This window comes from Balaenoptera musculus, chromosome 14 (assembly GCF_009873245.2).
Source record: "Balaenoptera musculus isolate JJ_BM4_2016_0621 chromosome 14, mBalMus1.pri.v3, whole genome shotgun sequence".
In the NCBI taxonomy this organism is placed as follows: Eukaryota; Metazoa; Chordata; class Mammalia; order Artiodactyla; family Balaenopteridae; genus Balaenoptera; species Balaenoptera musculus.
Genome location: NC_045798.1, coordinates 22,001,218 through 22,015,472, shown reverse-complemented (window position 1 = coordinate 22,015,472; position 14,255 = coordinate 22,001,218). Strand labels below are relative to the sequence as shown.

The 14,255-nt window shown below is 48.0% G+C and overlaps 1 protein-coding gene across 1 annotated transcript; it reads left to right on the top strand.

The window, feature by feature from the left end:
• The first annotated feature begins 199 nt into the window (after window positions 1-199).
• LOC118906632 (cytochrome b-c1 complex subunit 9) lies at window positions 200-2,204 on the top strand. The gene is made up of 2 exons (XM_036874142.1): window positions 200-402; window positions 1,939-2,204. The coding sequence occupies exons 1-2, from the start codon at window positions 253-255 to the stop codon at window positions 1,981-1,983; spliced, it is 195 nt and encodes a 64-aa protein (XP_036730037.1). The 5' UTR covers window positions 200-252; the 3' UTR covers window positions 1,984-2,204.
• Window positions 2,205-14,255: the final 12,051 nt, after the last annotated feature.

Below are 14,255 nucleotides of genomic sequence, written 5' to 3'. Positions count from 1 at the left end.
ATTCAATCAGCAAGAAATGATTGAGGAGAAAAATTCGGTAATACATTTTACCAACTATTTGGGCTGCCGTGATCTGGATTTTAGGAGATCTGAATCACGCGCAAGCCATCAGTTACTTCCATAGTTCAAAACGACGAGCGCTGAGATCCAGAAGAACTACAAATCCCATAAAGCGTTACACGTTGAGGACCTTTGGAGAGAAAGCTCGGTCGCGGTGCGTGCGCGGTGGCGCTAGTTCGGCAGCGGACAAACATGGCGGGCCCAACGTTGACTGCGAGATTGTACTCCCTGCTGTTCCGCAGGACCTCTACCTTTGCCCTCACCATAGCCGTGGGCGCCCTGTTCTTCGAGCGCGCCTTCGATCAAGGCGCGGACGCGATCTACGAACACATCAACGAAGGGGTGAGGGCCTGGGCCGTCCCTGACCTTGGGCCCCTCTGAGGGGTGACAGTGAGAGTGGAGGTGGGGCGGGATTCAGTCTACCTTTACGAGGAGGGGGGGATCCCTGGGTGTCTTCTGTCTGCAGACTGCCGTCTGTCCGCTCCGCCCGGTGTGAATCCTAAAACGTTAAACGGGGTCAATAGATCCCACTTTGCAGGGGTTTTAAATATTGCTGTCTCCCGCCCCATACACCTACTTGTCCATTTGCAGAAGCGAACACTAACCTACTGAGAGCAAAGGACTTGTTAGGGCCACATCACCAGGGAGTTAGAGGCAAGTCAGGGCTGGACCCGGGACCCCCTATCTCGTCTGAAGGTTTCAAGGGCAGATTTGAGTGGGCGACGGTCGTGAAAAGAACAACTCTGTAGATACCGTGACTGGCCTTTTCAGATAGCACTTTTCAGTTCCAAAGTCTTTCCATGCTGTCAACGGTGGTATTAATAATGGTTAAGAGTAGGGTGGGTATGAAATCAGAGAGCCCTGGATGGGAACACTGGGCCTTATCAATTAATAACTGTGGCATTAAGGTGGGCGAGTTTCTTAACCTGTCTGAGCTTCATTTTTATCTGTGGAATTGAAATGATAATAATAGTAAGTATCTCAGGGAATTATTGTGAGGATTATATGAGATGCAGGCAAGGTGCCACAGTACCTGGTAGGTGGTACTCTCAAAAAATGGCATTTGTTACATTCCTCATGAGAAAGTGGAAGCATGAGATAGAGAATAACAACACTTTTTAGACTCACTGTGTGCCAGGCACTGTGCTGGATGCCTTGCCTGCTTTCCGTCGTTAAATTGTGGCTCATACTGGGGAAGGTCTTGGACAAATAAGGCCTGTGCCACCACTCACTCTGTTTTTAACTTGAAGCTGTCTGGGCCTACAGCCCAGGCAGGCTCTGTCCACTGATGTACTGCCTGTGGCCAGGGCAATTTTCTGCCCTTATGAAAGTGCTGCTACTGTTCATCTTCAAGCAGTTCCTCTGGCCGTTTCCAGTGTGTGGGGAAGGCATCTCAGGATGTTGTCATAACCCACCCATCTTTGGTGCTTTTAGGAATGAGAATCCAGCTAGTTCCTGACCCAAGGATCATAGGTCTGAGGAAATTTTTTAAATGGCTCAATGTGAAGTATTTGGGGACCATGCACTTAGGACCTCTTGAGTAATACCTGGGAGTTGAAGAAATGAGACATTTTCCAGCCTCTGTTCCTTAATAATTGTGTGCTCTGGGGGTAGGTCCCTCAGTCTTTCTACCTCAGTTTCCTGTAAAGTGAGATCATGCCTTCCCACTTACTTCACACACTGATTGAGAGCATCAGAACATTCTGTAAATGTTAGGAATGTACATCAAGCCTAGTACTGCTTCCAGTTTGCCCACTGCAAACTGTCAGGATGTGGTACATGTTTCTCTCAGGTTTGTTATAGAGACCAGGGCAGTGGGAGGAGTTATAAAATGTGAGAGGCAAAACTAAGTTTGTGGTTCTTGTCTTTAAAATACAGAAGCTATGGAAACACATCAAGCACAAGTATGAGAACAAGGAGTAGTTCCTCGGAGGCCCCAGTCCAGGCCAGAAGGACCAGGTCCACCCACCAGCTGTTTGCCCAGAGTCAGGGCCTCAGCTTGAAGATGAAGCTCATGTCACTCTCCACGGGCCACCTTTAGCTGTTGGCAGGAGATGACGTCACCTGACAGACTCTTTAACTTCTGCTATGTTTGAAGTATGTTTAGTCAGAGTCATCAACAAATAAATATAAATTGTCCTTGAGACCTGCTTCTGCATCGGGTGCTTTTTAACTACCTGATCTTCACTTAACAGTTACTTGACACCACTTCAAAGTCCTCTGCGAACATCTGAAGGGCAGATTCCATTATTTTGGGTTTCCCATTAACTTCCAAAGAAGAATTCTAGTTTTCAAACCATGAGCTAGAGTTGGTGATGTTATCTTCAGCTTTGGCTTCTAAACCAATAACTCCATTCTTAAGTCAGGCAGAGGATAGCTAACTGGCTTGGCCCTAGGGAAGCGCTGTGGATCCAGAGGGGGAACAAACCATGGCCTGAGGGTTTAGTCTCCATTCTGCCTTTAACTTGCTGAGTATCTTTGGGTAAGCTGGCATACCTCTCTGGGCCACCGCTCATCTTCTGATGGCTGTAAGGGACGTTGGAAAACATGCAGCATGGCTGGGAGCAGCCATGGAGAGCACTGGGATGTGCTGAACAGGAGTAGAGCAGTTCTGTTTGGTAACTGGCCTGGGAAGATGAGTGACTCACCTGTCCGCCATATTTCACCTGGAGCTTGGCATGATTGGGCCAGAGCTGGATCAACCACCAGCAACTAATGGGGAAGAGTCAGGTCGGGAAACACAGGGGTAGGAGAGAACCTAGGAATTGCCCAGTTTGCCCTACCTGAGGCATATCTTAATGAAGATGAAGTCAAGCCCTCGAGAAATCATGACCTGCCAAAGGTAGTACAGCTCTGGGGGCCAAATCAAGACCTGAACCAAAGTAGAGGTTCATTCTAAGACTGATTCTAAGAATGATTTCAGCATTAATAGAGGAACACTCTGGGGGTTGAAGATTGCCACTTACTTTACACTGTTCCCAACGATTTGGGGGCAACGTGCTGGTGAAAAACAATAAAGCAGGGAGCATTCTCGAACAGTTATTCTACATTATTCTTGAGCACCTGATGACGAGCTCAGAGCAGCAGAGTTAGAATGAACTTAGTTGATCACTTGTCTCGGGGCACATTCAGCCCAAGCAGCAAGCGTATTCCTAAGCCATTCTACATTAAGATGCCCCTTTATTGGACTTCCCTGGTGGTCCAGTGGTTAAGGCTCCGTGCTCCCACTGCAGGGGATGCGGGTTCAATCCCTGGTCGGGGAAGATCCTGCATGCAGTGCGGCCCAGCCAAAAAAAAAAAAGATGCCCCATTATTTGTCATCTGCATTTCTGGGCTGTTGAGGTTGTGTGTGTGTGTGTATTTCCTTTCAATAAGAGCCAAACATTAAAATAATAAGCGCCGTTTTACTTATTTTAGGGGATTGAATATTTTCCACCCAGAACCTCAGAATGTGACCTTATTTGGAACTAGGGTCTTTGCAGATGTAATTAGTTAAATTAAGATGAGGTCGTAATAGGTTGGGGTGGGCCCTAAATCCAATGACTGGTGTCCTTTTAAGAAGGCCATGTGAAGACAGCAACAGAGATTGGAGTTGAGCTTTCACAGGCCAAGGAGTGCCAGAGATTGCCAGCAACCACCAGAAGCAAGGAAAGGGACAAGGAAGGATTCTTCCCTAAAGACCAGAGGGGGAATTCCCTGGCGGTCCAGTGGTTACGACTCCGCGCTTCCACTGCAGGGGGCACGGGTTCGATCCCTGGGTGAGGGGACTAAGATCCCATATGCTGCATGGCGCAGCCAAAAGAAATGATATGGAAAATTGATACAGATGCACTACCGGAAAGAGTGTGTGAAGTGGTACCATTTCCTGGAGGTTATTTTGTACATATGTATTAAGATCCTTAATATACATACCCTTGATCCAATAAATTCCACTTCTAGTAACTTTTCCTAAAAAAAAAAAAAAAGAAGGTCCACAAGAGATGTTCATCATGTTGTTTATAATGGGCGGGGAGGGGGGGATGAAATATCCAAATAGGAATTACTATTGAGGTGAAATATGCAGTCATTTGAAACCAAGTTTTAACTGGGAGACAATATCTAACAAACATGGCATATCCAACCTCAATATGAAGGAAATATCCAACAAACATGGCACATCCAACCTCACTAATATGAAGCAGTCTTCCAAATCCATAAGACTAAGTAGAAGCTGGGGTGAATGACAGGAATAGGCAATTAAGGAATACAAATGGCCACAAACATGAGAAGATGCCCAGTTTCACTAATAAACAAAATGAAATACCATTTTTTGCGCATCAGATGAACAAAGATGGAAAAGATTAGCAGCACCAGTAGTTTAGTGAAGAAGCAGGCACTGCCCACAGGCATTGGGACAGTGATTTTGGAGGGTACTTTGTCGATATCTATTTTATTTATTCCTATTTTATTTTATTTGTTCCTTTTGACCTTGATCTTCCACATCTAGAAAAATATCTCCAGAATCCCATGTGCACATGAACCCACACAAAAAGTCATTGGAGCATTGTTTGGAATTAAAAAACAAGAAAAACGCCCTTCAATAGGGGAGTGGTTAAATACAAGGTAGATTCATACCACAGAAATCTATGCAGACAATAAAAAAAAAGACTGAGGTGACTCAGCGTGTAGTTGAAAAGAAAAATAAAGTGAAAACGAAATCAAGCTGCAAAACGGTATGTTTAGTTGTTTAGTTTGATATCACTTATGTAGACACACGCACATTGATAAGGGTACACACAGAGTACTGCAGGATGTGCACTAAATTTTCCTGGGAAAACACACACCTGAGGGCTAGGATTTCAAACAACCTTCACTTTGTGCAACAGTGATTGACTTTTTCTTGCAACAAGCAGATATTGATGTTCTAATAAAAATATTTTATAGCAAAGAAAGCAATTCAGTAAAAAATGTTTAAGGCAAATGCTCAGATAAAACAGTCAAAATATAAAGCTGAGTAAAAAAAAGGTCACAAATTCCTATAAAGCATGATACATTTTTTAAATTAATTTATTTGTTTTTATTTTTGGCTGCGTTGGGTCTTCGTTGCTGTGCGCGGGCTTTCTCTAGTTGTGACGAACGGGGGCTACTCTTTGTTGCAGTGCGTGGACTTCTCATTGTCGTGGCTTCTCTTGTTGCAGAGCACGGGCTCTAGGCGCGCGGGCTTCAGTAGTTGTGGCACGCGGGCTCAGTAGTTGTGGCTTGCAGGCTCCAGAGTGCAGGCTCAGTAGTTGTGGCGCACGGGCTTAGTTGCTCCGCAGCATGTGGGATCTTCCCGGACCAGGGCTCGAACCCGTGTCCCCTGCATTGGCAGGCGGATTCTTAACCACTACGCCACCAGGGAAGCCCAAGCATGATACATTTTTTAAGACTCAGCGCTTTCACTGCCGTGGGCCTGGGTTCAATCCCTGGTTGGGGAACTAAGATCCCTCAAGCAGTGAGGTGTGGCCAAAAAAAAAAGGAAATGCTCACACCAAATTGTTCACAGTGGTGAACTGGCTGAACTATTTTCTTTTCCATTGTATTTCCCCATGATTTCTAAGTTTTCTGCATCAAGCATGTACTCTCTTCATAATGGGGGAGTATAAGTAAAAGGGGGAGAGAGCTTGATCACAGAGAGACGAAAAATGTGAGCCCCCAACCCTGGCTCCAGGCCTGGAACCCGGCTGCTGGGTGGCCCAGGGCTCCTCTTCCTGAGGTCCCAGTGGGCACTTGTCCTTGACTGGCACTGCCAAATGGGAGCTGGACCTACTCAGGGCTGGGTGGGTCTGCCAGCAGGTGGGGGAAGTGAGGATTAGCACCCTCCTCAGACTGACACAGAGAAGCTGTTTATTGCTGGAAAAAAATTCACCTCTGTCCCAAGCTCAGCCGGAGGCGTGTTCTGGAGACGAGAGCTGTCTTTACAGTTAGAAAGCCCCAAGGACTCTGCACCTGGTCCCCTTGCACAGGCGTCAGGAAAAGCTAATTGCTTAGGTGCCTCATAAAGCAAGTTCCAGAAGGTCTCTGAAATTGTCTTCAGAAGTTAGCATCTGGTATAGCTCTGAGCAAGTAGGACTGCTCTCTGGGCAAAGAGTTTTATGCTGATGTCCTATTCCTCTAGCTTCTCTCTTGCATTCGGAAACATCTCTCCAAACTGGTAGAAACCATTCATTCAACCAATACATCTCTGTTGAGTGCCTGTTCTTCCTGGCACTGTCCTAGACCTTGGGCAAATAGTGGAGAACCAGAAAGACCCCTACCCTCTTGGAGCTTAAGCATTCTAGTAGGTGAGACAGACAGTAAACAAGAAAGTAAATAAGAATTATAGCTCATGTTAAGGGCTATGAAGAAAATAAAACTGGGTAACATATAGGGAGTGACTCAGGTTTGAAGAGCAACATTAAATGGTCAAGGAAGTCTTCTCTATGGAGATGACATTTGAGCTGCGATTTGAATAGAAATCTCAGTCAGGTAAAGACCCAGAGTAAGAGCATTCCAGTAAATGAGAACAGCAAGTGCGAAGGCCCTGAGGTAGATGTGAGTTTGGTTTAGTCACTGTACTGAAGGAAGAGAGGGAATGATAGGGTCAGATGCTGTGCGGTCTTGTAGGCCACACTAAAAGAGTTTGGATTTCATTCTTTTTTGTTTGTTTCTTTAATAAATATATTTATTTGTTTATTTTTGGCTGCATTGGGTCTTTGTTGGTGCACGTGGGCTTTCTCTAAGTGCAGAGAGCGGGGACTACTCTTCGTTGCGGTGCACGGGCTTCTCATTGCCGTGACTTCTCTTGTTGTGGAGCACGGGCTCTAGGCGTGCGGGCTTCAGTAGTTGTGGCTCACGGGCTCTAGAGCGCAGGCTCAGTAGTTGTGGAACACGGGCTTAGTTGCTCCGCGGCATGTGGGATCTTCCCGGACCAGGGCTTGAACCCGTGTTCCCTGCATTGGCAGGCAGATTCTTAACCACTGCGCCACCAGGAAAATCCTGGATTTCATTCTAAGAAGAAAGGGAAGCCCCTGGGGTGGGGGTGGGGTTCTGATTAATGATTTACATTTATCAATCATTTACTATGAGCCAGGCATTGTACTCAGTGCTCAGCAGTTCACATGTCATTTAATTTGAACAATAACAACAATCCAAAAGGTCATATTATTGATATTATTCCTATTGAATAGCTCTAGTGAAGTGTAAAGAGCACTAATTTTAGAATGGACAGTCCTGCGTTAGAATTCAAGCCCCACCACTCACTGGCTGTGTAAACTCAGCCAAGTTACTCACCCTCTCTGAGTTCATTTCCTCATCTGTAAAATACTCACCGTGATATTCACAATGATAGCTATGATTCTTATTATTTCTGGAGATGTTGTCATCTTGGAGGGGTGTCAAGGGGAGTAAAGATTACTGTACAGTAAATCCTCACCCAGCTGTCTGCTTAATTAACCCAGCTAGGGGCTACCCTGGAAACTTCTGGCACTCCAGGGCAGCCTGCCAAGGCTCAAAACTTTTCAGCTCTGGCTGGAGTCCAATTTATCCTGGCAGCTCAAAGAAAGAAGGAAGGCCCAGCCCTCAGAACATTCTAGGCTAGTCCACGGTAAACACAAGAATGCCGCCTATCACAGGCTGGGTTCCCTGGGAAGCAGACTCTGGGCTGGAAGTTAGGGTGCAGGAGGTTTATTAAGGAGTGCCCTTGGGGTCAATATCCTTCAGGTTGACAAAGGAAGGATAGGAAATAGGGCCACCAGAGGGAGAAGCCAGATGTAAATGCTGTCTTAATGGTGGCCTCAGGCCCTGTATACCTGCATCCACTCCCTGGGGCTCTGCAAGATCCAATTTGCAAAATAAAGATAACTAGACATGCTTTTTGCCTGTTAAAGGATGCAGACGAGAACTGGAAAACTGTTCACAATGTCTTATTAACTGAAAAAATGGTGAGAACAGCATGTGTCGAGTGATCTCATTTTTGTAGAAAACCAATATTTATATTCCTTTTTCTAAAATAATGCTAGAAGGATGAGAACTAAAATCCTAACAGCGATTATTTCTGCTGGTTTTTCTTTCTTTGCTTATTTGTGTGACCCACACCAAGCATGTTACTGCTTTTGTAAGAAGGTAGAGGGGGGGCCAATGTAAGTTACTAAAAAGAAATAGATTCCATCCAGTAACGCAGCCAGCCCTTGCAACAACAAGGAACAAGAACTGTCCTACAGATGAGCTTGAAGTCTTCTGAGGAAGGGACAGAAATCAATGAATTTAAAATGTCTGAGCACGTAGAGAATGGACTTGAGGACATGGAGAGGGGGAAGGGTAAGCTGGGACGAAGTGAGAGAGTAGCATTGACATCTATACACTACCAAATGTAAAATAGCTAGTGGGAAGCAGCTGTATTGCACGGGGAGGAGAGATCAGTTCTGTGCTTTGTGACCACCTAGAGGGGTGGGATAGGGAGGGTGGGAGGGAGACGCAAGAGTGAGGGGATATGGGGATATATGTATACATATAGCTGATTCACTTTGTTATACAGCAGAAACTAACACAACATTGTAAAGTGATTATACTCCAATAAAGATGTTAATAAATAAATAAATAAATAAATAAATAAATAAATAAATAAAATAAAATAAATGTCTGAGCAATGTGCAAAGTTGGAGGGAATACAAATTCCCCAGGCAAGATGGAGGTAATGGCAGCTTCTTGAGTGTTAGGAAAGGATCAACACTCTGTACCAGGGGCAGGCATTGGCCCACTCGGAAGATCACACACACACACACACAAACACACACACAAACATACACACACACACACACACACACATGCGCGCGCGCGCACGCGCGCGCGCGCAAAGCTGCCTTTTCCAGGCATTCACCCAGGACCAGGCCTGGGCCCCCTGCCGTTAACATGCCCTGTATCACTGGATCCTCAGTCCGAGGTGGGCACTGCTCTCCATCCCATTTTACAGGTGGAAAATGAGGCTCAGAGAGGTTAAGTGTCTTGCCTAGGGTAACACAGCTAGTGAGAGTGGAGCAGAGGTTCAAAAACAGGGCAGTTGGCTCCAGAGCTCATATCCACTACTCCACACCGTGTAAAAATCATTTTTCTCTTTTCACTGAGGCCTTGGCCTGATATGCTTGGATTTATGCACAGACTGAAAGCCAAGGGCAGGCTCCAGCCGGAATCAAGGACAAGGCAATGATGGAATGCAGAGAGCGTCGGCTGGGAGCTCTTCCATCGACAGTCTGTGAGTACAACGGTGCTGACCGCCTTCCTGCTGCTCCTGGCTTATCCTGCCTTCAGGACTCCTGCATGGAAACTTCCTCGACTGCTCTGGACACTTCCTCTCCACTGAACCCTCAGAAGGCTGCCAGGTCAACTCCCCTGCTCAAACGCCTTTAATAGCTCCCCACTACCTATAAGATCAAGTTCAAATTCCTCAGCCTGACATTTAAGATCCAGGCTACTTCAAACCTCACTTAATACACCTTCCAAATAGGGCCCTTTGCTCTCTCATCTTGTGCTTAAACATGGATTATGGGGATTCTCTGGTGGTCTAGTCCTAACCAGGACTTTGCGCTTTCACTGCCGAGGGCACGGGTTCAATCCCTGGTCGGGGAACCAAGATCCCGCGAGCTGCGCGGTATGACCACCACCACCACCAACAAAAACACATGGATTATGGAAACAGAACATGCCCGAGTTTGAACTCCAGCTCTGCGCCTCTACAGCCAGGCGACTTTGGGTGGGTTGCTTCTCCTCTGTGAGCCTCAGTTTCCTCATGTGGAGAATGGGATAACGATAATGAGACCTCACAGGGTGCTTGGGAAGACATGGGAGATAAGACTTGTGCTGTGCTTAGCACAGGCCTGTCAGGGGTAGTTTTGTTACATTGCTTCAGCGAGCAAGTTAACGGCGGGGGGGGGGGGGGGGGGGGGGGGGGGGGGGGGGGGGGGAGGCTCCCTGCACAGTCTCCAGGGACCAGGACCTAATTAGCATATTCAGTCCACAAAATGATGGCTGAGAGCTTTGGGGATGACTGTACAGCTGAATCATCGAAGTGAGCCCTCCCTGACACCGCCGTTGTCCCAGCTGCTTTAAAACCATGTTCCCTACCTCCTTTCCATCCCTCTGAGGACGGATCGCTTTCTGTGTTCCCCTCTGTGTCCCTTGACAATCTTGTTTTCAGTGTCTCTAACACTGTTGTAAACCCAGCGGCCTTGTGTCTTCCTCAGGCAGACCTTATCTCTTCCCCACACCTTTCACTGTGTAACAGAGTCTTCTGCTTCCGTCCATCTTCCTTCCTTCCTGATGTCGAAGCAGACTTCTGTCTCCCTCCTGTATAGGCTTCCAACAGAGAAGCCACTTCCTGCCCTGGGGCTGAAATTCCACGAGATGCCTTGTCTCCTTGGTTCACTAAGCTTTCCTTATGAAACCCCTCCTTCAAACTGCGCCCTCCAATGATCATCCTTTCCTTCCACTGGCAGACAGGGGAGACTGTGGCAGAGTGGGGATTTGGAAAATAGGTCCTGCCCGGCTTTCTACTCTCCTCTCCTTTCCCCTGCCCCTCTGTCAATGGAATGGCTCTATTAGAGGGGTTGTATCAACAGAAGTATGGTGTTTAGAACGAAGGAGGTGATAGGTCCTCTTTTTCATGCTAAGCCAACCGCATTTAGAGTATTGTGGCTTCCGGTTCAAGTGCCAAGCTATAGAGAGGTAGGAAAACCAAGAGGCCGAAAATAGGGACTTTGGAGGCTGGCAAACCTGGGTTTGAATCCTGACTTAGCCATGATCAAGCGACTAACCTGCTAAATGAGGCTTATAATCACACCTATCACTGGCTTTGTTTCAAGGATTTAGTAAGGTAGTTTACAGTCCCCTGGGCACCTCCTCTGGGCTCCCAGGGCACCCAGCACATACTTACCAGGCTGACTTGTGCCTGTCTTCTTCTCTCTCTGGCTCCTGTGTGTCTAGGTCATCCTGAGCCCAGAGGCCTCTGGGAAGACTGCCCTGGACGAGTCAGGGCAGCTGTGCTGAGGGGGTGAGACGTGGGGTGCCCAGAAAGCTGGCTGGAGCATTGGTGGGAGGCACCCGCCACCCCTCACCTGGCTCCCTGTGAGCAAGGCCCTGCGAGTTCACTGGCCACCTCACAGCAGGCCACGACTGTACACGCCTTATCCCAGCCATCCTGCCAGCACCTCCAATTTACAGACAAGACAACTGTGGCTCAGAGAGGTGAGGCCACCTTGCTCAGAGTCACACAGACAGACAGTGGCTGAGACCAGCTGGCTTCTGACCCCAGAGCCTGGCCCCTGCTCTGAATGGCAAAAGCGAAATAGGCCACTGACCATTCAGAAGCCCCAGATCCCCAAGGAAAAGTTCTGGCCTGGCCATTGCATGTTACTCTGAGTTACGACTCTCGGGGAGGAACCAATGCCTTTTTGTGCAGACCCCTCCTGAGCGGGGGAGTCTGGTTTTCCAGGTGTAACAAGCCACATGCATCCCCTTTAGCAGGTCACCGAGCTTGTCCTCACCTGTTGCGCCTCTCCTGTAACAGGCTGACTGGACCTGGGGGCGGGGCTCTGCCCATCGTCATGTGGACCTGGTGAGCCTGTCACAGGAACAGACGGCAGCCTCACCTGCTACTAATCAAACTCCCATCCGAAGGGGTCTCAGCTCGACTGTTCCCGAGGCTCCCTAGAGGCAGGGGCCTGTGGGGAAGGCTGTTTCATGACAGAACTTGCCCACGGAGGTAAAAGCCATCCCCGATTCTGTCCTCCTGGTGGGAGCTGTCAGGAAAAATACAGATAGAGGCAGCTCTAAAGCTGTTCGTGGCCCTGGGACCCCAGAATCCCACGTTTAGAAATGTGCCCCCCCTGGAAATAACAGGTGATTTGTGCAAAGAGGTTTGCGGCAGGGTGATTAAAAGAGAGCAGAGTAATGCAGGGCTGGACAAATGCAGAGTGGACAGGGCTGCCCACCAGTTTTCTTCTCTCCCAACTGAACAAGTTCACGGCTCTCAGAGTGTCCCCCAGTTGTGACCTCATCTGACCCTCACAGTTACTGGTCCCCACGATGCAAGAGGGCTTAGAGAATGATCATCCCTGTTTCGCACAAGAAGAAATCAAGGCCCAGAGAGTCCGAGTGACTGACATAAGGTCACACAGCTTATTGAAAGTCTAGAACCTGGGCCCCAGCCTCCTGACCCTCCATCCAGTGCTTTTTTTCACCACCCCTGGCCACCTTTAGTAGCAAATTAAAAATAAAAAGGATGGGGGCTTCCCTGGTGGCACAGTGGTTGAGAATCTGCCTGCCAATGCAGGGGACACAGGTTCGAGCCCTGGTTGGGGAAGATCCCACATGCCGGGGAGCAACTGGGCCCGTGAGCCAAAAATAAATTAATTTAAAAAAAAATAAAAATAAAAAAAATAAAAAGGATGGACACGTGAGGCCTGGGAACGTGCATGTGAAAGAACGCTAAGTAGATCAGACCATGAGATGGGAGACAGGGTGGGTGCCTGCGTGTAATCTCTGTAAATAAAATTCCTAAGTGTACAGGAATGATTGGTGCTCATCCCACTGGAGGCTCTTTTTCTGCCAGGCTCTTCTATGAAAACTACTTTAAGGAGGAGAAAACCATAATTACCCCCTCGGGATGGCAGAACACTTAAGGGACATGTCAGATTGCTGAGGGTGGGCTCATGCAGCCAGACAAAGCATATTCAATGTCGTACTTTCATATGTGGAGAACTAGAATTAAGGACCCGTTGTTTTTGTAATTCAGACCAAAGCAAGTGAAGCTCCACACCACCTCCAGGGCTGGGAGAGACCCCCAGCACCCCAGTGAATTCTTAAGCAGGGCAAACTTCCCCATCCCTGGGGGAGGAGGTGGAATCTGAAATCCCAGGGCCTGAGATTGAGGCAGGTTAGGGTTTTAAATAGGTTGAAAAACTCTGGACTAAACGCCCTTTAAGGCTCTCCAGTTCTGCCAGTCTGTGTAAAATTCTCTTGATGATTATCGATTGTTGAAAGAGAATTTCTAGTATGATGTGAAGTTGGAATTTAATGCTCATTTTACAATCCCTCCACCCCTCATCACACACACACATAGGGCTGGAGATGGTAACCTTTAGACTGAATTTTTCATCTCGGTTCAGCATGCAGAATTGCAATAGCTTCTGACTGAGGTCAAGGCCCCTCCCTGCTGCCCTGGCACAGAGATCTAGGTAAGAGCTGATGCCAGGCTGCCCCTCGCTCCACTGGGCTGACCTGAGAGCTCCACGGGGGCCCTGGCTCCACCCTTCCCCTCCCTGGGGACTAGCCTCCCCAAGGTGGGTCCCCTAGGCACCTCCCCCGCTCCTTCTAAAGATCCCATAAACATGCTCTGGATGCCAACACTCTCCTCACCTCTGAGCCCCCTCTTCCTTCTCTTTGATATCAAGTTCCTTCTTAGGTGGGCCCACTCTCCTGCCTCCTCTTCCTCATTTCCCATTCTTCCCACTGGCTATCTCCCCACGACTTCCTGGAAAAGCTGGGCAGTGAGCCCCATTGTCTTAGCCTGCTTGACCTCTAGACTGCGGCCTAACACTGCATTCTCTCTCCTCTGCCCCCCTTCCACATTCACCCTGGATCCCTTGACTTTCCCACCTCCTGGCCCCCTCCCAGGTCTCAGTGCTCCCCAGCCTCTGCTCGCCCCATCTTAGCCTCCAGCCTTAGAGAGACTGGACACAAAAATGAAGAATCATTCAGTGGGCTTAATGGCAGACTGGACACACAGAGGAAAGGATACATGAATTTGAAAATAGAAAGTTTAAAAATGGAACTCAGAGCATCTGAGATCTGGGGGACAATATCAAACAGTCCAACATACATGTAATCAGAGTCCCATCAGCTTGGTCTGCTGAAATGGCATTTCCCATCCTCTTGTTCTGCAGCTGCTACTTGTATTTTTCTTTCTTTGTAAGAACAGTAGTAAAGAGGATGCGGGTGTGGGGGAAATGAATGGTAGGTGGCTTCGGGGTTAAGAGTCGGCTTTAGGAGACAATCCTGGGACCAAATCCTCCCTCAGTCACTTGCTAAATGTGTGACCTTGGATAGGCCACCTACCCTCTCTGTACCTCGGTCTTCTCATCTGTACCTACTGTGTGAGGATTAAACAAGATAACGCAAGGAATGAGCCAGGCAGAAACTCTGGC

What these genes read in the sequence shown, in the direction of transcription:
- LOC118906632 (XM_036874142.1), top strand. Translation starts at nt 253, where the DNA reads ATGGCGGGCCCAACGTTGACTGCGAGATTGTACTCCCTGCTGTTCCGC. An exon ending in ACGAACACATCAACGAAGGG is followed by an intron (nt 403 to 1,938) that starts GTGAGGGCCTGG and finishes TTTAAAATACAG; the next exon opens with AAGCTATGGAAACACATCAA.